Genomic DNA, 22,619 nt, shown 5'->3' on the forward strand with positions numbered 1-22,619 from the left:
GTTTTTCAGCAACAGAGCAAATGTTATGTTTTTCATTATATCTGGCTAAAGTTTTGAGGAAAGATGTTATTCCCTTGTAGGTACAATAAATAAATAACCAGAAATAAATTTAATTTTTTTATGAGGTATTTTTCAAAGTGACAGACATTGCATTAATGGGAAGTGATGATAGCTACTTTATGTTGACTATTAGATATCATATTCACGTAATTCTCTTTTAACACTCCTGTGAGGGTTAACTGTTATTTCCCCACGGGTAAGGTGACTGAAACTTAACTCATTTACCCAGGGTGTCTCTGCTAGATGTTGGTAGAGCTAGTTTTCATACCATTAGTCTGATTTCAGAGGCAGGTGTGGCTCAGGTGAGGATAGCACTGGACTTGGATTTTTTAGAATAATGGCATTTGAGCCTTAAGTTTACAATAGACTGTTACTTTGAGTGAGTTCCATCTTCCCCTGAACCTCAGTTTACCCATAGAGTTGTCTTGCAGATTAAATGACAAATTACATGTGAGCCTACTCTGTAAACTTGAAACTATAAAAAGAGTTCAGATGTGGATATTATCAGTGGAAGGCAAGATTAGAGCCCAGATCTGACCAAACTCCCAGGCCAGGGCACTTTCTCCTAGTGTTCTTTGCAGGTACACTCAATAGAGATTGGAGATGTCGGGTGGTTTTGGTGTACACCAGGAGGCTTTCAGAGAGCAGTACAACTGTTTACCTGGAATCGGGTTTGTATGAACCTTCCTTGTATTGAGCAGGTATTAAGATACCTAGAATGGTATATTATTTAAAAGGTGAAGGGTTATATTACCATATTAGTTTCAGTTTTCTAACCTGTGGATTAGAGAGTGTCACAGACCTTTTGCAAAGGGATGGGAGGATATGATTCTGTAGAAGTGGCTAGTTGGGAAATTTTCTTACGTGTGAGACTTGGGAAATACAATATCTAGCTGAAATAGAAGAATCAGGATTATTGCCTTTTTTTTTTTTCAAGTTTAAGATTTCTTGAAGTAAAGTTAATGTACAGTTGACCCTTGAACAACATGGGTTTGAACTGCGTGGGTCCACTTACACGTGGTTTTTTGTTTTGTTTTGTTTGTTTTTTTTTTTTTTTATAAATACAGTGCTGTAAATATATTTTCTTAATAACATTTTCTTTTCTCAAGCTTTATTGTAAAAATACAGTATAAAATACATATAACATACAAAACGTGTTAATCAACTGTTTATGTTGTGTAAGGCTTCCAGTTAACAGTAGGCTATATGTAGTTAAGTTTTTGGGGAGTCAGAAGTTATACATAGATTTTTGACAATTCCCCGCATTGTTCAAGGGTCACTTTTACTTTCCTCAGGTTTTTGTGTCATAGAATTTTTCTTTGAGATTGCTTTTATGTTTATGATTGTTTTTATGTTTATGATAGACATATATCTTGAACCATTCATGTAATTGTATTAATTTCAATAAGGGTTAATCCACTAAGTAAGTAACTTAGGTATGATCTTTTAAATACCCTATAAATGACTTCATATAAATAACAAGTGAAAATCCTAAAAAAATTTCCTTCTCAGACTATGACCCAGTTTCTGGTTAGGAAATTTAGTCACTGTGGCTTTGTTACATAATACCTGCCTGTCATTACTTCTGTGGTCCTTTTGCATCTGAAAAATAATACTAAAGAGCCTTTTATTTTTAGAAATTCCATTATTAAGAGCCTTTCCCCCCCTTTTTATCCTTTAAGGTCTTGATTTCCTTGTTAAAGATGTTCTTCGCCCGAATGCAGTCTTTCCTGTTGGTCAAATAAGACAACTATCAACATTTCCAGTGTGTCCTGTTTTTAATCTCTTAAGGATGGATGTTTGTGAGGTTTTGCTTAATAAGGTCTGGAATATTCTGCCCGTTTGTTGAGTTGTAAATGACTTTTAAATGTTCAAGTTCTGTTAAATACAAGGAAAACCTCTATGGGTAACTTTGGTATTGAAGAAGTCATTTGTCAACCATGGTAAAACTTGCAAACCCACTTTACACAGAGTGGATTCTTGAAGCTATACAGAAAATAAAAAAGCAAAAGCAAAGGCCCTCTGAAGAGAGAATCTGCCATGCAGTCAGCACTTCCCATGGGTTGGATAAGAAGACAGTCTCGGAGCAGCTGGAGCTCAGTGTTCAGGATGGCTCAGTTCTCAAAGTCACCAACAAAGGCCTTGCCTCCTATAAGGACCCAGACAACCCTGGGCGCTTTTCATCAGTTAAACCAGGCACTTTTCCCAAGTCAACCAAGGGGTCTAGGGGATCATGTAATGATCTCCGCAATGTGGATTGGAATAAACTTTTAAGGAGAGCAATTGAAGGACTCGAGGAGCCAAATGGCTCCTCCCTGAAGAACATTGAGAAGTATCTCAGAAGTCAAAGTGATCTCACAGGCACCACCAACAACCCAGCCTTTCAGCAGCGGCTGCGACTAGGGGCTAAACGCGCAGTGAACAACGGGAGGTTACTGAAAGATGGACCGCAGTACAGGGTCAATTATGGAAGCTTAGATGGCAAAGGGGCTCCCAAATATCCCAGTGCTTTCCCATCCTCGCTACCACCTGTCAGCCTTCTACCCCATGAGAAAGACCAGGTAAGTGAAGAGAAGGTTAATACGTTCTAAATATTGCCCATCTGACTTGCACAGTTTCAGTTAAATTGTATATGGACAAAAGTCCCGAGGGAAGTTGAATAAAATCAACTGTTTCCTTAAGCGCAGGCTTTCATATTTTAAAATGTATACATTGTTTATAATGTAAATTGTTCTATACTGTTTTACTCTGTATTGAGGGCTTCCTCGCTAGTCAGTTAAGAATTTAATGTGATGATTATGTGATTTGTTTTTTAAACTAATTGGTTGAATACTTCAAGGGACCTGGGTAGAGAACTTTAATCCTCCTTCATTAAGGCAGGACCATATATATTTCAAAAATCTAAGAAAGGCCATCGTGTATTTTTCTCTCTCAAAATTTTAAAATTATTTATAATTTATTTTTTCTGCTTTATTGAGGTATAATAATTATTATCAGAGAAGACGTCTATAGACTAGTTATGTTAATACTGATAACCTGTGCATTCCTGGTATTGTTTTAATATGTGACCCAAATCCTGCCTATTTAAAGTCATTTATTACTGTCCACTTCTCAGTGGGTGAAACAATGTTTGTTTTGTCTCATACCATATCTTTTCTTACAGTCTTTTGTTTCTTTGGGTCTTATGTTATTTCTGTAGTATATATATATATATATATATATATGACAGATTTCTCTTTAAGTGACGGCTACAATTTTAAGTATTGGATTAGGATTTTTGTTTCTCATTTCAAAGCTACTGAGGTTACCTCCCAAACTAAAACCAAAGTAGAGCAAGAGCAAATTGTTTATATTTGGGCCTTTCATTGTTGTTAGAAAGGATGGTTGTATGTGTTGACTACATTTCTAGAAGTGATGGAAACACAAGTGTTAAGAAAAGTTGTGTAGCTGATGGCTTGTTTTTCCTCTTTGGATACAGCCAGCTCTTGAGATGGACTCTGCTTCCCTCAGTGGTTTAAGCTGATAGAAGCCTAGCTCCAGAAACTGGGTAGGACCAGGTGATTTGCCTTCCACAGACTAATTTAAACCCTAGCATTTATTTCTTAATTGTATTTTTATTTTATTAGTTTTCCTCAGATTTATTTATCTTCCGGTGGCATTTGTGTTTGTGTAACCAACCCTCAACTCTTTGTGAGAAAATGTGGGCATAAAGAAGTAAACCTACAAAAAATTTTTTTAATAACATTTGTTTCAAAAAAATGTATTGAGTGACTCAAATCCTAATTCCTGTGTCTGACAGCCACATTAAGCACTTCTGTTTCTCATTAAATATTTTTATAAAAGCGTATACACCATGGGGAAATTCCTTAAGGGGATGTAGAGCCATTTCTTTTTTTTTTTTTTAATATTTTATTTATTTATCTGACAGAGAGAGACACAGCGAGAGCAGGAACACAAGCAGGGGGAGTGGGAGAGGGAGAAGCAGGCTTTCCGCGGAGCAGGGAGCCCGAAGTGGGGCTCGATTCCAGGACGCTGGGATCATGATGTGAGCCAAAGGCAGACGCTTAACGACTGAGCCACCCAGGCGCCCCTGTAGAGCCATTTCTTGTTGGATTTGGGTATCTTTGTTTTTAAAACCTGTACATTACCCTGAGGTATATTAAGGTTTTATAATTACCAGGTACATGGACTAATTCAGGCAGCTTTAGGCACCTTAATAGAATGTTTCAATAAATTTGTGATCCAGGGGATATCTTTACTTGTGATAGAAGTCACTACAAATTTTCCACAGTCCCTTTCCTATCCTTCTCTTTAACTTTGCCCGTCATTTCTTGCTAACCTTATCTTTTTTTTCATGCAGCATCTGTATGGAAGTATTTTTAGTCTAAAGGAAAATTCTTGTCTGAAAGTATCTAGAATTGAGAACAGAGTAATTTACTGCTTAGCCTGCAATTGTTTCTATGATGCTGATCTTTTTATATTGTCCAGTTTGCATCATCATCGAACAAGGAAAACAGAAAAGGTGTCCTAAAATTTTTACTTGATGGAATTTGGAGACCAATTGTAGTAATAATTTAATCATAATCTAATTCTTAAAAAAGAACAAATAAAGCTTAATAAAAATCATATCAAATCAATTTGACCATAAGCAATTATATTGTTTGTATTGTATAATTGCAATAGTATTTTTCCTTGAAAATGTAAATTGCCCTTTGAGATTACAAGTGGTAAATAGTTTACAACCATGTAGACTTGCTAAGTAAATGTAATAGAAGTTCTTAACCTGGGCCCATGAATGAGCTTGAGATAGATGGATAGGCCACAGAAATTGAATAGAAAGTCTTCTGTATCCACACGTTTTTCCAAGGTTAGGGTCTATTGTGGTTTTTTGTACTCTTTGTTTCTTATACTAAAACCATAATGTGCTAGTTGTTGGCTTTTGATTATTCTTACTTTATGGTTGCTGAACATGGATCTGAATGTAGACTGGTTGTACTATGGTTTCGTGTACATAGTACTTTCTCTAATATGTTCGAAGGGCAGATTATCATTGTTCTTGATGTGCTAGAAATCCTTAGTGTTTGTATTGTGGGAAAATGTTTATGATATAAATGACAACTGTTTGTACAGAGATGGAGTCATCTCACAATTTAGCCAACTGATGTCTCTCAGAGAAGCTGTTACTCTAGTTACTTTCCCTGAGTAGTTCATTTAATTGTGAAAATGAAAACAAAAATTGTAAAAATAATAACTAACATTTCTTAACACTGGCAGTATGCCAGGTCCTTGACATTTATTGTCTCCTTGATTGACACAATAACTGGGACAGCCATAGGATTATTATCCTTATTTTGCACATGGAAAACTGAGGCTCAAAGCCTAAGTAATTTGCTCAAGACCACTGATAGAGCTGGTGAGTGGTGAAGCCCAGTTTCTAGGGAGGCAGCGTGACTCCAGACGTCTTTACTGCTGGGCTGTATACTGGTCAACAGTGGAGGCTTTTCATTAACAGTAAAAGTCTCTCTCCCTTTTCCTCAGATGTTTAGAAGCAGTTTCCTTCAACAAATAGATTTCTGGCATTTTAAATTGTGGTAGTTGCAGTGAGCTTATTACACTTTTTAAAGCAGGTACTATTTGTAATATTAGCAATATGGGAAAGCAGTAGGGAAGGTAGTAAATCTGTGTCTAATTAGATTTAACATCATCATCATTCCTATGCATGGCTGCTAGGAGGAATACAATGCAAGTTAAAATAGAAGGGCTCCTTCCTTTCTGAAATGTAATTGCACATCTTCTGATAGTCTAGAATTCAAATTGGATATTACCACACTGGCTCCTTAGCATAACTTCTTTGTATTTATTTAAGAAAGCTCTCTTTGGTGAGGTGATATGGAAATGAATTAAACCACCGAAGATAAAACTTTATCTCTGACTTGGTGAGGGAACTCCTAAAGGATAGTATTAGTGTTTCTCATTAAAAGTGGTAAAGCTCAATTAGGTCAGATTATGAGGACTTTGGAAAGTCAAATATTCTAAGAGAGACTTCAGTTATCACCACACACTTTGTAGCATTAAGATTCCATTTGAATATTTGGGCTTTAGCATTTTTATAAAATCAGTTTAGTTCAGTTTTAAACAGATTCCTTGGTATTTCACTTTATTGGCGATATTTTGCTGTAATTTATTAATTATCAAGTATTGTTGTTTCCACTACAGTACATAATATGGGAACTCTCATTTTAGGCTGCTGTAGTTGGAAAGGGAGATGCTTCTAATATCAGGTCGGGCTTTTGATGTTTTTTTTCTTGAAGAAGTGAAAATTAGAGTCTGCAAACAGAATTACAAAAACAATGATACTCTCCATAAGAAAAAAGTAAAGATGAGTTTAAAAAGGAACACAGACTATCCAAAATGGGGCTGAGAGGCAGACTTGTGGTCCTGGCTCGTTCAGTTGTTTATTCTGTTTGTCCCCCCACTCCCTTTTAGGGAGATATTTTATTAGGGCTTTTGGCAATGTTATTAGTATGAAATATTTCCGTAAATACAAGATTAGTGTACATCCTACATTGCTTTCTTGTGTTGTGTAAATGCCATAAATAAAAGAACTTTATTTTTAGATCCCTTTCTTTGGTTTTCTCCACTCTGTCCTCGCCTCTCCAGTCCCATTATCCCTGCCCTAGAGAGACCCTCCTTGTCTTTCTCTGGGCCTTTTCCAATTGCCTGTACTTTGTGAAGGACCATTCACTAGTCCATATTGTTCTTTGATGTGGCAGGCTTCCAGAAGTCTCTCGGCCCTAGGGGAATCGTTCATAGTCTCAGACTCTGGATCTTTTTGGCAGAAATGTGTGTATTTTTTATCTGCTAATTACAGAGTCCAAGTGTCCTCCTCTCTGTTGACCTTCTTAGTTTTCCTTTGAATTGGTATCCTTTGTATTGCAGATGTCACATTTCTCTAAGAGTGCTTAGCTATGTGTATTCAGCTGAAAGTGGGATAAAGCCCTAAACATTGTAAAATACACTCTTCTGTATAACCTGAATTTTGGCATTGGTATGGATGAAAGTCAGTTTTAGAATGACTAAAGTTGGACAGAAACCTATTACAATGTAGAAGTCTAGCTGGATCTGCTGGTTTCAGGGTCAGGGAAGGAAAAATATTGTAGTTTATATTGTTCCTATAATTAAGCTTCGGTAGTTCTTCCAAATAGCAGACTATCTGAGGACTACTTTTGTGAGCAGATAATACCAGTTGTTGAGGCATTATTGAGAGAGCACTTGGATTGTCTCAGACTAGTTAGTCGGGTCAAGGGAGAGAGAAAATGAAGAGTGAATGAGTCTGTCTGTAGGACTCTGAGGTATGACAGCTTGTTCCACTTCTGAGCTTTGATCAAGATGGGACTGTCTAGACTTCTAATGAAGTAGGCTTCAGGTAAAGTAGCAACATTATGTCAGAGGATTTTAAATCCTCTGACATAACGAGTCTTTTTTTTTTTTTTAAAGATTTTATTTATTTGATAGAGATACAGTGAGAGAGGGAACACAAGCAGGGGGAGTGGGAGAGGGAGAAGCAGGCTTCCCACTGAGCAGGGAGCCCGATGCGGGACTCGATCCCGGGACCCTGAGATCATGACCTGAGCGGAAGGCAGACGCTCAATGACTGAGACACCCAGGCACCCCTGACATAATGAGTCTTAAACATTCTTTTTAACTCTTCGGATCCTAGGATGTACTTGATCCTGGAGCTGCCTTTTCAACAACACATGATCCTGTCCTGGATGATCTACATATAGATCAGTCTGTTTTCTGATTGCCTCATGTCATTTTCTTCCGAGCATCAGGGACTCCAAGGGTGTGAGTTTTTGACTAATTCTGGATATATTCAGCAGCTTTCAGGAATTTACCTTTGTATTCCACGTGCCTGTTTGGCGTATAAGAACCACATTTGATACACTTGCAGTGCCAAGAAGATCTATGTTTTATAGCTTTGAAGTTATTTAACAGTTAAGTGCTATTTGCTGATTGATTCAGATTGTATCTGGAATGGCAAAGATTTTTGTTCATTCTTTCTCTACAAACTTTATTTTAATAAGTAGTACATTTTAAGGTTTCTCAGAATGAAGGTCTCTGTTCTTTTTATGTCTTTTCTTTGTGCATTAATCATGTACAAAGGGTACATGAGAAAATGTCATTGTTATCACTGCAATGGCAAATTTTGGTTGTCAAGCCCATGACTTTTCATTTAGTTTGCAAACTGTTTTCTTGGCTGGCTCATCAAACTACAGTAGATTTGATGAAACTGCTCATCTCTAGTTACCCCAGCATTGTCTGCATCTTCTCAGGTACCTTGATCTCTGTGATCTATTAATGTTTCTAAGTACATAAACATCAATTAGCTGACTAAATCAAAGTTAGCAAATGAGTCAGCCATGTAATTTGTTTGTGACATTTTGAGTTAGCAGGGCTGTGAAAAAAACCCGTTTGTATTTGTGTGTAGGTGCCCTTATCTAACGGGTCTTCAGGTGGTGATGGGGGGTTTGTACATGTAAGAAGAGGAGGTATGGCAGTGCACTGTGAAGTGCTAATCCGTTTTTAGGCTTCTGCTTGGTGCCGGACTGCTTTCCCACAGCCGACTCCAGGAGCTGCAAACTGCATACTGTTGTTTTTCCTTTTATATGTGAGCCTTTTAAGTCACAGAATATTAATGGAGAGCATAACTTTTTGCTTTATGAAAGGTAGTATTTTGAAAAATCTGCAAAATATACTATAGAGACGAAAGCTCTAGAGTGAATGTTATTAGATTTAAACTGAGAGTCTGGTCTTTACAAAGCTACAAAATAAATACTAATCAGTGGTCTAAGTAAAATCCAGGAAGGATTTGTGTTAATTTGACAAGTAGGTTTAGAATTCTTGAGCCATTATTTTTTAGAAACCAGCTTTGTTCAGACATCCTTTCTCTAATTTGCTTCACTTTTGATCTTTGATAAAACCAGCTGCAATTTTGTTTCATTAACAAACTTAACTGTTTAACAGATGTTTGTTTTGGCTTGATTGTGTCCTTTCTATTAGAAACAGCATAACATACATAGAAACCATGCTGGGCCTTTTCCTGTCTGTAGCTAGACAGGCGTTTCAGAAGAACAACTTAATTTTATTTACAAGTTCAATTTTTGTTCCTCTGTACTATTATGGTAGGTATACAAACATTTTAGCTCTTGTTCCCCCTGTCAGGGAGGTCTTTTGTTCTTAATCCTCCATCTGTTAGTCCAGTACCCTCCCCCACTCCCCTTATTTTTAGCATTGCAAAATCTTAGCATGCAGGGAAAAAGGTATTGCAGAAGAGGTAATTGAGATATCAGTGACTCTTCTACAGTTCAAGGGAGGGAATGGGACTAGCCTGGTGAATTTAGATAATTTCTTCCATCTTCTTTGATGTCAGTAAGCTGCCATATGGACAGCAACGAGGCCTACGGGAAGGTGGTGAGCTCTGGTCTGGGCTGCCTGTGATACTCAGAAGTGATGCGGGCTGGGATCCAGAGGCAGGCAGCACTTGAATGTTTCTGTAATAGTTTCTGATGTGGCCAGTCCTGATTTTTGTCCATGGTTTACTGCCATGCTTGTGATTCTCTCAGATCATAAATGGGCATGATGAAATTCAAGAAATAGAGGTTAAAGATTGTATGGGGTAAGAGAAACAATAGTAAGAGAGACAAAGAATGCTTACACTCAAAGCCAGTATTAAAGGACATCAAATGATGATTCCTATTTGATACTTGGTCAGCTTGTTCCCAAAAGTGGTATTTTAGTATCATGTAGAAGCTTCTACCTTGTATTGAAACCCAACCCTAGCTATTGAGCCTTGAGGTGTGAATAATGCTGCAGAAGACATGATCCGCTAGTGGAAGAGTGTGGGCTGTTTGAAGAACATGAGTTATTCCAGTTAGGCTGCTGGCGGCTTGTGAGGGGACCGGGAAAGGTAGGCAGTGAAGGGACCCAGGAATGTATTTCCCCCTTAACTTTGTATCAGAAAAGTTGAAAGAGTAGTACAATAAGCGCTGCATTTCTTTCACTTAGGTTCATCAGTTGTTAACATTTTGATCCATTTGTTCTTTCTCTTCTGTGTATGTATACAAACACGTACACATAGTCATAATTTTTGGCTGAACTGTTTGAAAATAAATGGCAGATGTTATGATGTTAAGATGCTATATTAAGTCATAATAATAATTATATACTGAGGAACATTTTCCTATATAACCACAATATTATTTCATGTAAGAAATTCAACAATGAAACAAGAGTGTTACCCAGTAGACCATATTTTCCCAAATGGTCCCAAAATGTCATTAATAACTTTTGTTTTTAACCTGTGATCCAGTTAAGGAGTGTGCATTGCATTTGGTTGTTGTATTTTTTTTTTTTTAAGATTTTATTTATTTGACAGAGACAGTGAGAGAGGGAACACAAGCGGGGGTGGGTGGGTGGGGGGGGTTGGAGAGGAAGAAGCAGGCTTCCCGCTGAGCAGGGAGCCCAATGCAGGGCTCAATCCCAGGACACTGGGATCATGACCTGAGCCCAAGGCAGACGCCCCCCGCGCCCAGGCGCCCCGGTTGTTAATATCTTTAATAGGGAATGGTTTTCCCTCTTTTTTTGCTTTTCACGTCAGTGGCTTTTTTTGTGGATTATTTTTTGATTATTTTTTTTACAATTTTAAAAAACCAGTATATTTTTATTTGAGTATAAGTGACACATAATACATCAGTGACATTTTTGTCAAGTCTAGGACAGTTGTCTTATGGGATGTCCCCAAATTAGTGTTTATATGATTGTGTCCTCATGATCAGATTCGAGGTAAACCTTTTTGGCAAGAATACCATGTGGGTGATGTCATATCAGGAGATAAATCCTTTTAGGTTGTCTCGTTATGGTGGTGCTTATTTGATCAATTGACTAAGGTGCTGTTAGATATATCTTTGCCATGTGAATGGTGTGTATTAGTTTTTTCATTTGTGTGTATTAGTTTTCTGTTACTGCTGTAACACATTACCACAAACTTAGTGGCTTAAAACAACGCGTATTTATTGTCTTAACAGTTCTGTAGGTCAGAAGTCCAACATGGGCCTCACTGGGTTAAAATCAAAGTGTAGATAGGGAGCCTGTAGGGAAGAACGTGTTTCCTCACCTTTTCCAGCTTCTGCATGCTGCCTGCATTCCTTGGCTCTGGCCATCTCCCTCATCTTCAAAACCAGAAGTGTTGCATCTCTCAGACCATTTTTCCGTAGTTGCATCTCTCTCTGACCACAACCTGGACAGCTTTTAAAGGATTCATGTGCGTAGATTGAGGCCATTTAGGTGTAATCCAGGATCATGTCCCCATCTCAAAGTCCTTAACTTAATCGTACCTGTAGGGTCATTTTGACATATAAGGTGACAGATTCACAGGTTTTTGGTATTAGGAAGTGGACAGTATTGGGGGGGTGCTGCATTATTCTGCCTGCCACGCAGTGGTTTTGGTATCCTCACCTAAATTAGTTTTTACATTGGAGGTCGCAAATCTTTGAAGGTTTGGGGTTAAGATGTAATATGGTGTATAAATCTGCTTAGAAAAGAATGAATCACAGTTTATGGGGTTAAAGCTAGCTGAAGGCTGGGAGTCAGGCAGCCTGAGCTCTAGGTCTGATGGTACATCCTGAATCATATCCATAAGAACAGGAACAGGGGCTACCTCCTGCTTCCACTTAGTGTTTCTTGACTCACAAGTTGAACTGAAGGATGGATTTGGCAGTTTTTAACAATAGGAGTTTGGATATCCAAACTGTTCCCTGAGAAGTGCATTTAAAGTTATAGAGAAGGATCTTTCTTTAATTGCCCACAGAGTGCATGAAAAATATATATAAGACAATAAGATAGGCTCTTTGATGATATATATATATTTTTAAAGATTTTATTTATTTATTTGAGAGAGAGAGAATGAGAGACAGAGAGCATGAGAGGGAGGAGGGTCAGAGGGAGAAGCAGACTCCCTGCCGAGCAGGGAGCCCGATGCGGGACTCGATCCTGGGACTCCAGGATTTGACCTGAGCCGAAGGCAGCCGCTTAACCAACTGAGCCACCCAGGCGCCCCTCTTTGATGATATTTTAAATACTAAGTATCATCAGAAGAATTTTGTCTGTTATTTAAATTTGAATCCTCAATTAGAAAACTCTAAATAGGTTGAAAAGAAACTGACTTACTTAAAGAACAGTATCATGCTTACAATATTATGTCAATTTTATCTCAATAAAGTTGGAAAGTAAAATATGCAGGTGGATATATATGGTATTCTTTCAGTTCTTAGTAAAAACTCAGAAAAGATAAATATCAAATCAAGATTCACAAAGGCAGTTAACCTCAAGGATTCTTTTTCTTTCATTTCTTAGTGTTTTATTAGAATCTCCCATAGTAGCTGCACTTAGTTGCAATGTGTTGGAAATATTAACTGTTCCAGTTGTTAAAGAATAACTGTTTAGTTATCAGCCTGTGAATGTGCTCTCTAGAGCTGATAAAAAAGATGATCTTGTCATCTGATGAGCTCTGACCCTCTGTAAACCTTCTAACTTATCTCATTTTCCACCAGCTATTGAAATATAACGAGATGCCAACAGTTACATCCTCACAGAGCATTTATACCAACTTATAAAATTACCTCTTTATTGGAAAATTGTGTAATATCTTGATTTCAATTTAGCATGGCATGTTGGTTAGCAATAAATCTTACTGGGGTATGCACACGATCCTGCAGGCAGTTTGCAGAACATTGATCGGGTGCAAATTGTATGCATTTTTCTAGCTTCTGAAACTTTCAGAGCAAAATGAAATAAATAGATACCACCAAGACCACCACTTTTTAGGTTGTTTTTAATCTGACACAGTAGACATCGCCATGAATCTTGCAGGAAGTACCTTGACTCTTCTAAAATTCATTATTTGTGTTTTTGACTATTTTAAAGTTCCCCATTTTGTCTGTGATATACAAGAGAAGCAAAAGAACGCGGTTAAAACATGCACTTTTAATGTGTGCGTAATAAACAGTTCATATTAGATTGGATAGAGTGGAAGGCTCTATAGAAAACATGCAAGAAATTAATATTAAACGCTCAGTGCTTACTATGTACCAGGTAACATCTAAGTACTTATTATATACAAAATAATATCACATGAACTCTGAGAAGTACTGTTATTAACGGAATTTTGCAGATGAAGAAACAGGCCAGAGAAGGTACCTTTCCCAAGAGTGCACAGGAAGTGTTGGAGCTGGTGTTTTAATCTTGGCACACAGGTTGGAGTATAGCCACAGCATCACTTTCTAGGCTTCTCATTTACTTGGATGAAATCAACACATATCTGAAGTTAACTGAAGTTGTAGTTTGTGGTTCAGAATAGAAAACCAAAAAGCATCACATTCATTTCTTGTCTACCATGAATTAATTCAGTAAACTGAATTAACAGTAACATATAAAGCACTGTACGAGGCACTATAGAAATTACAAAATATAAATGATATTCAAATGGTAATTAAGATTATAGGTTGAAACATTCCAAGACATGCAGTGATATGATTCCTTCTCAAATGACCAGTGTCGTAGTGTTCATTTACAGAGTGATTGAGATTACAGAGTAATTGAGCTCTTCCTTTCTATAGAAATTAATAACCACCAACATTTCGGGGCACCTGGGTGGCTCAGTCATTAAGCGTCTGCCTTTGGCTCAGGTCATGATCCCAGGGTCCTGGGATTGAGCCCTGCATCGGGCTCCTTGCTCAGCGGGGACTCTGCTTCTCCCTCTCCCTCTGTCCCTGCTCGTGTGCACGTGCTCGCTCGCTCACTCTCTCTCAAGTAAATAAAAATAAAATCTTTAAAAAAAAAAATAACCACCAACATTTCTGTATTGCTTACTGTGAGGCAGGCACTACTTAAAGTGCTTTAAATATAGTTAAGTTGCCTATGAGGTGGTACTTCTTTTCATTCTTAGTTTACAAAGGAGGGAATTGGGGCACATGGGGTTAAAGGACTTGCCCAAGGTCACAGAGCCGTTGTGTAGTGGAGCCAGGATTCAAACCCAGGCATCTTGGCTCTATAGTCTGTACACTTAACCACTATGCTATACTATCTCTTACTTGCCTTATGAAGAAAAACCTCTTTTAAAGGTATTAAAAAGAGTTATACAGGTTCCTATAAACTTGGACCTCTAAGTGCCTTTTTAGTGTTTATAATAGGGGTCATTGAAAAGACTTAAAATTTATAGCATGACATGACATAAGGTGGCTTTTCCCAAATGATGTTCTGAGGTAGAATGAAGTACTCTTTTTAAGATGTTCATGATGCTAATAATGTTCTGAGATTCCAAGCCCCTGAGAAGTTCTGATACTTAATTTCCTTAACCCTCAGTTTCCCAAGATGACTTGATGATGGGCCCTCCCCTCTCCCTTTCTCTTCATAACAGCCATTCACTTGTCTAGACATCTTTGCATTTGGTTAAAAGGAGTTTGGATTGTGCTGAAGTAAAGGTTATACAACTAATCTCTTTTCCCATATCTCCCAAATACACATCCCAAAGATTAACTGAAGTTGTAGTTTGTGGTTCAGAATAGAAAACCAAAAAGCATCACATTCATTTCTTGTCTACCATGAATTAATTCAGTAAACTGTTGTATGATTAATTCTTCAACTGAAGAGTAAGATTTTAGAGTTGCACGTGAACTTTAGGATCACAAAGTTCATGTGTTGTTTTTACAGATTTATTTATCCATTTTAGAGAGTGAGAGAGTGAGCGAGCGTGTGGGGGAGAGGCAGTGGGAGAGGGAGAGAGAGTCCCAAGCGGACTCTGCGCTGAGTGCGGAGCCTGATGCGGGGCTTGATCCCATGACCCCAAGATCATGACCCGAGGTGAAACCAAGAGTCAGACACTCAGCTGACTGTGCCACCCAGCTGACCCCAAGTTTATGTGTTTTAAGCCAAGGTCCAGAGACTGTTTCCAGGAGGTTGTGAACCTCTGAAATTTTATGCAAGTTGTTGGGCTTATATGCTTATGAGTATTTTTCTGGAGCTTCTCCCCTCTCCCCTCCTTCAACAAGTCATTTGACTCAGGCCAGTGGTTCCCAGACTTTGCTGCACATTTGAATCATCTGAGAAGCATTTAAAAATTCTGAAGCCCAGATCACAGCCCACACCTGCTAAATCAATGTTGAGGGTGGAAGGCAGGTGTTAGAACTTCTTGAAAAGCTCCAGGTAATGCCAATGTGCAGCAGAAGTTTAGGAATCACTGCCCAAGGCTAACTTACTTACTTTTTTTTTTTCTTTTTAAAAGATTTCATTTATTTATTTGACAGAGAGAGAGGGAACACAAGCAGGGGGAGTGGGAGAAGCAGGCCTCCTGCCGAGCAGGGAGCCCGATGCGGGGCTCGATCCCAGAACCCTAAGATCATGACCTGAGCTGAAGGCAGTCGCTTAACCGACTGAGCCACCCAGGCGCCCCTAACTTTATTTTATAGATGTGTAAGAGTCTACACTGAGGTGGTTGAGGAAACAGTCTAGATGTGTTAATTGGGTGAGGCCCCGGTTTTTGCTGAAAGGGATCTTACAGATCATTCTAAAGAAAAAGGCCCTGGAGCCAGAATGCTTAGTTCAGATCCTGACTTCTCTGCTGGCCAAGTCCATCCTGTGCCTCCGTTTCCTCAGCTGACAAATGGAGATAATACACAGACTGAATGGGGGTTGTTTGCTCCAACTGCATAGCCCTCAGATATCGAGGTAGTGAGCTTTCCCTAGGTCATGATAGAAAGGGCTGAGCAGAGTCCAGGTTGTGGAAGGGGGCAGCGTCCCTTCTGCTCGAGGGTGAAGTGTAAATTGGTGTCCTTATCACCTTCTAATGAAGACCTTCTTCCTACTGGATGCTTGCTCTACTCACATAGGCCACTAGTGGCTAAAATCCACATTTCTGTGTTGTTGCTTCCCCACTTCTTGTTATTTAAATAGTTAGAAAAAGAGTATGTTTTCAGAGTAACACCTGTTCACTGGATAGACTTCGAAAAATCCAGAAAGGTTCAGGGGCGATACACCATGACTGCAGATTTCACTCCAAAGATAACTACTGTTAAAAACTTTGTATGTTCTTCCACTCTTTTTTTAACCCCTACATGTATATATTTGTTATATTTAAATAAAAAGAAGACTGTATTAGCTATATAATTTTTTTAAATTTTATTTTATTATGTTAATCACCATACGTGACATCATTAGTTTTTGATGTAGTGTTCCATGATTCATTGTTTGTGTATGATACCCAGTGCTCCATGCAATATGTGCCCTCCTTAGTACCCATCACCAAGCTAACCCATCCCTCCACCCCCCTCCCCTCTAGAACCCTCAGTTTGTTTCTCAGAGTCCATAGTCTCTCATGGTTCGTCTCCCCCTCCGATTCCCCCCCTTCATTTTTCCCTACTATCTTTTTTTTTTTTAACATATAATATATTATTTGTTTCAGAGGTACAGGTCTGTGATTTCAACAGTCTTACACAATTCACAGCACTCATCATAGCACATACCATCCCCAATGTCTATCACCCAGCCATCCCATCCTCCCACCCCCCACCACTCCAGCAACCCTCTGTTTCCTGAGATTAAGAATTCCTCCCATCAGTGAGATCATGTGATACATGTCTTTCTCTGATTGACTTATTTCTTAACTATATGATTTTATATGTTGCTTTCTACATTTAAAGTCTGTTGTGAGCCTCTTTCTATATTGTTGATTATCCTTTGCAGTGTGACTTTAAATGGCTGTAAGTATTTATGCTGACTTTGTTTTTCAACACATAGGATGTTCCTAACTGTTTCGCTATTACAGATAATACTGCTACTGAAAATCTGTGTATACAGAGGTAATTATTTCCCATAGGATAGATTATGGGAGGAGGTATACTGGGGCATAAACATGAATTGTTTTCCTAAGAGTTTTGGAACATAGTATCAATAAGTAGGCAGATTATGAGAGGCTTTGGGCCTCCACTTGGCTTCCTAGCCTCCCTTTTTATCTTGCTAATGTGGTAGAGGGAAGAGTGAACCCCTGTTACTTTCCTTTGTGTTTCTTTGATTACAAATAACTCGAACATGTTTTGTGTTTAATGGTCATTGTTCAATAACGGTATTGTGATTATCTCCCCATCCTTCTTCCTGTAGCCTGGAGGCAGCCATCTTCAACTCTTTAAACCATATGTAGTAATTTCTTCTGGAAGGTAGAGTTCTGTATTTTTAAACAACATTCATATAATGTTATTTCTTAAGTTTCAACTTTAGACATTTTCTGTTGACTTCTTGCTGAGCGAAAATAAGGGTAAAGGTCTCTGGAGTGCCTGGGTGGCTCAGTGTTAGAGGAGTCTGCCTTCGGCTCGGTTCGTGATCCTGGGGTCCTGGGATCGAGTCCCATACCGGGCTCCCTGCTCCACGGGAAGCCTGCTTCTCCCTCCTCCACTCCCCCTGCTTGTGTTCCCTCTCTCACTGTGTCTCTCTGTCAAATAAATAAATAAAATCTTAAAAAAAAAAAAAGGTCTCTGATACACATATTCCCTTCCCTTTCCCATTGTCTTTCATCTCGGTGTTAAACCTTCATTTTTGCTTAGGTCAGTATTTGTATTCAGTATTTATATTTTTATAAGTATGCAAATATTACTCTGGTGGAGCCATGAAGTATACTGTATACTATTACCAATTTTTGTGATTTTTCTTGGTTATTTTTAGAATGTTCTTCTCCATCCTGAGTTCAGAGAAGGCATTTACTAGTATTTCCTTTTTGTTTGTTTGTCTTTAGTACTGTTATACTTCATTAAAATTGTAATTTTTCTTTTGGTAAATGGTGTAAGGATCTGTTTTTTGTTTGCTTTAATGGTGGACTGAATGTTTCAGTATCATATAATTTTTACTTTCCCCACTAATTTATGATGCCTTTAGAAAATTATATAGTAACTTTGTATCTATCAGAAATCTAGATCTCTCTAAATACAGTTTCACTTTTGCCTTTGAAAATTTTAATTAAGTTAACTTTCCAACTTCTTTTTCACTTAACCTTATTTAACCTGTGGAGGTCTCTGTCTCTAGTTTTACTTTGGAATGTCAGGGAGAAGGGTGGAAGACATGCAAGTGGCCTCCATGGTACAGTATTCCCATTTCCAAGGATTTCTGGAATAGATATATCCCTTGAAATCATTTTCCCTTAAAGGGGCAGTAGAGGGTCTTAGCTATCCCTATATGTCAGCCAGCCTGTTTCACTAACTTACGATCATTTTGTGAAACTGAGCGTTCTGAAAAGGGTTTATTTTAGCTGATTAGCTATTGTAATGATGTAAAAGTGCATTTGTCAGAGATCCTTGCTGTATTAAATTTGACACCCTTAGAAGAGTGGTTTCTTGTTGGGCATGCCTTGAGCTGTTGCCTATCGTACTCAGGCCCCTACCCTGCCGCCTGTTTCCATCTACCTCATTCTCCTTAAGTGTTGCTCAAAGATTTACACTGGGCTGTAAATATCCTAAATTTACTTTTTTTTTTTTTTTTACTGGTTTCTAATTTCATTCCATTGTGTCAGAGAACATCGTTTGTATGATTTCAGTCCTTTTTCATTGATTGAGGCTTGCTTAATGGCTTAACCTATGTTCTGTCCTGAAAAATGTTCCATGTGTACTTGAGAAGAAGGTGTAGGGGCGCCTGGGTGGCTCAGTTGGTTAAGCGACTGCCTTCGGCTCAGGTCATGATCCTGGAGTCCCGGGATCGAGTCCCACATCGGGCTCCCTGCTCGGCGGGGAGTCTGCTTCTTCCTCTGACCCTCTCATGCTCTTTCTGTCTCATTCTCTCTCTCAAAAAAAGAAATAAAATCTTAAAAAAAAAAAAAAAAAAAGAGAAGAAGGTGTATTCTGCTGTTGTTGACTGGAGACATCTATAGATGTCGATTAGACCTAGCTTGTTTGTAATGCTGTTCAAGGCTTCTGTTTCTTGATCTTCTACTTGATTGTTATTGAAAGTATAATATTGAATTGTCTGTTCTTTCAATATTGCCCATTTTTCTTAACCTATTTTGAAGCCCTGTTGTTAGGTGCATATATATTTATAATTGCTATGTTTTCTTCATTTATTGACCCTTTCATAGTTACACAATGTCCTTTTTTTTCCCTAAGGAAAAATTTTAAGATTTATTTATTTGAGAGAGAGAGAGAGAGAGAGAGAGAGAGAGAGAGCAGGGGGTGGGGAGAGGAAGAGGGAGAGGGAGAGAGACTCTCAGACTCTACACTGACTACAGAGTCTGACATGGGACTTGATCGCATGACCCTGAGATCATAACCTGAGCCAAAACCAAGAGTTGGACCAGACAGTTAACCGACTGCACCATCCAGGCACCCCTCTGGTAACAAGTCTGTTTTATGTTAAAGTCTGTTTTCTGATATTAATGTAGCCATTACTGTTTGCATGATATGGCTTTTTCTATGATGTTAATGAATACTAGTCATAGTGAAGAGGCTTTGGGGGAATACTTCAGTATCTCCCCGTTAAACATGATGGGGGCTTACGCAGTTGCTATGCTAAAGAAGTTTTATTAGGTATGGATTTTTAATTTTACCAAATATCTTTTCAGGTTTTATGGCGATACAATTTTTCTCCTTTAATCTTTCATATGATTAACTATAATAACCAATTTCCTAATATTTAACCAGCCTTGCTTTCTGAGTATGAATCCCACATGTTCATGGTATATTATTAATGAGTGACAGTCCTTTGAGTGTATATTTTCCTGGCATATTTTAAAATTTCTGTCTTAATAAATATACCCCCAACATTTTATATACATGTCTATTCAGTAAAGAAGTGTTATTAGTAAGCTTATTCCCTGTTGCCAGTCCTTTTGTTATGCTTATATTAGGGGACCAGATTTTGTGTGTGTATGTGTGTGTGTGCGTGCACGTGTGCGTGGGTTGTGCATGGGCATGTTTGTGTGTGAGAGAGAGAAGGAGGGGGAGAAAGCGAGGGAGAGGGGAAGGGGGGGAAGAGAGTACAACATCATACAAGAGAGCTAAAACACCATCCTAGGTTTTAGAAGCTGTGATGGAATACATTGTAATGCATGGTATATCCAAATCTGTGTTGTAACAAACTATAATATAATAATTTATAATTTAAACTAAGTATTTTTTACCATTAAATCAAAACCAGATGTCTTAATGGGTGATAATACTGAAGGCATACGTGTGCAGCATAATATGATTGAAAGAATATGGGCATTTTAAATTTAAAATTTGCAGTCTTGGACTTTTAAGAAGTTATAAAAGTAATACCTAATATGGGCACCTGGGTGGCTCAGTCGTTAAGCATCTGCCTTCAGCTCAGGTCATGATCCCAGGGTCCTGGGATCGAGCCCCACATAGGGCTCCCTGCTTGGCGGGAAGCCTGCTTCTCCTTCTCCCACTCCCCCTGCTTGTGTTCCTGCTCTCGCTGTTTCTCTCTCTGTCAAATAAATAAATAAGATCTTAAAAAAAGAAAAGTAATACCTAATGTCAAAAATTTAATGTATAAAGTAAAAATTAAGAGTTGTTCTTCATTGACCCTGCATGTTCTTCCCCTAAAAGACAACCATAGTTAGTGATTTGTGTGTATTCTTCCAAGCCCTTTTAAAGCAGTTGTAAATAAATATTATATATACATTTGTATATATATTTTAACAAAAAATAGATTCATACTTTTGGTGGTTTTTTGTTCTTTTGAAATTTGTTTTTTTAGGTATATAAGAAATGTATGAGTGCATTCTTCTTGGGGAAGTTCTAGTGATAGAAAGAAAACAGTGACCCATACAAACTCCCTGAGTTTGAGTCATCTCATTTGTAAAACAGGAAGAAAAAAATATTCTTCATGGGGCTGTCAATTAGGATTTAATGAGATGATGTATTTAAACCCCTAGCACGGTGTCTGTTCAATAAAAGAGATGAGCTAGTTATTTTGAACATGTATCAGCTCTGGAATTTTTAATGAAGCACAATTTGGCATCTAACTGTATGATCTGACAGTGATCTTTTGACTTACTTTTGTCTTCATTCAAGGCCCTGTAAAAAAGAAAAGGTCTTAGATATTTTCCTTCATAGCTTTGTGTGCTATCAATATGAGTTTAGTTTAATAGCAGAGGTCTTTTTTCCTTCTTTATTAATTATTTACATTATTCCTCCCCTCGTTCCCCTCAAGCTATTAATCAGTTCATTGTTTTCAAACCAAATTGTGCCTCCTTCACAATTTCTGCTAGCTTCATATACTGTCTGTATTAATTATATTCTTAATATTTTCTTTCAGATTGCCCCACTAAACAGGTGTAACAAATGAAATGCCACCGTGAACCTTGGTTTCTGGACCAGATATTGGGGGATAATTAGATAATTTAAATTTGGACCAAATCTTAGGGGAAATTAAGGCATTGATATTCTTCATATAATAATGGCATTTTGGTTGTCTGAGATCATGTCCTTATAAGTTAGGGTATGCCTTCTGAAATATCTAATGGTGAAGTGTCACGCTGATGCAACTTACTTTTAAGTGGTTCAACAACAGCTATGTGTGTATGTATGTATGAATAGAGATACAGATGTAGGTAAAGATAGGAGGCAAAAATGTCTATTAGTGGATCTAGGTGAAGGGTATACAAGCATTGATTGTACTACTTCAACTTTTCTGTAGGCTCGAAATTTTTTCAATATGTAAATTTGGAAAAATAAATAATTAGAATACTTACTAAAAATTAAATCACCTCACTTTCTTTACTTTAATAGATCTACTGAAAAAGGAAACTCTATTATTACCATTAGTAGAAAACAAGCATTCCTTGTCATAAATAGAAGGTAACTGTAAAACTTACTTTCAAAATTTTCTTAAAATGTGGCTGGATACTTTTATCTGCCAAGGCTCTCAGCCTGAGGCCTGCTCTCTCAAAGGAACATTAGCAAACATTACAGAGGTGTTAAAGACATATTAACACCAAACTGAGACTTTCTCCTTGACTTAATGAGAGAGTATGAAAGAAAATTGAAAAGGGAACAGCTTTATCACTCTCTGTGATTCAGGTCACCTCAAAGCATCACCATGCTTGGGAAATACTGCCTCCATTGATGTAAGTGTCGTGTGTTAGGGGGAAAATAAACTTCTATATTGAATTCTGTTTATAATGCTCTTCTGTGTTGATTATCATTATCATTTGGTAGTTTTGATCAGTACAGATGAATGTTTAGCCGAATGGTGGTATCCTGGCTAAAGGCAGATGTCAGGTTTTGCAGTCTAAATTGTCACTGGTTATTTGCTCTGAAGTTGCTCTTGTGGTTGGGGTTTTGCTGGTTCTTTTCTCCCTCCCTGTCTACCTCCTTCCCTCCTTTCCTTTTCTCTTTTTCTTTTCTTTTCTTTCCTTTCTTTCTTTCTTCCTTTCTTTCTTTCTCTTTCTTTCTTTCTTTCTTTCTTTCTTTCTTTCTTTCTTTCTTTCTTTCTTTCTTTCTTTCTTTCTTTCTTTCTTTCTT

At 37.9% G+C, this 22,619-nt stretch overlaps 1 protein-coding gene across 4 annotated transcripts in view; it reads left to right on the forward strand.

Annotated features, from left to right (window-relative positions):
- Positions 1 to 22,619, forward strand: part of KAT6B (lysine acetyltransferase 6B) — a 180,726-nt gene that overhangs the window by 12,201 nt on the left and 145,906 nt on the right. For all 4 annotated transcript variants that reach the window (XM_035022320.1, XM_035022311.1, XM_035022330.1 and 1 more), the window contains exon 3: positions 1,743 to 2,621. In XM_035022320.1, coding sequence (XP_034878211.1) covers positions 2,001 to 2,621 — 621 coding nt within the window. In that variant the 5' untranslated portion in view covers positions 1,743 to 2,000. The remainder of the gene's footprint in view (positions 1 to 1,742; positions 2,622 to 22,619) is intronic.

Source organism: Mirounga leonina, unplaced genomic scaffold (assembly GCF_011800145.1).
Source record: "Mirounga leonina isolate KUSES-001 unplaced genomic scaffold, KU_Mleo_1.0 Mir_114, whole genome shotgun sequence".
Taxonomy (NCBI): domain Eukaryota; kingdom Metazoa; phylum Chordata; class Mammalia; order Carnivora; family Phocidae; genus Mirounga; species Mirounga leonina.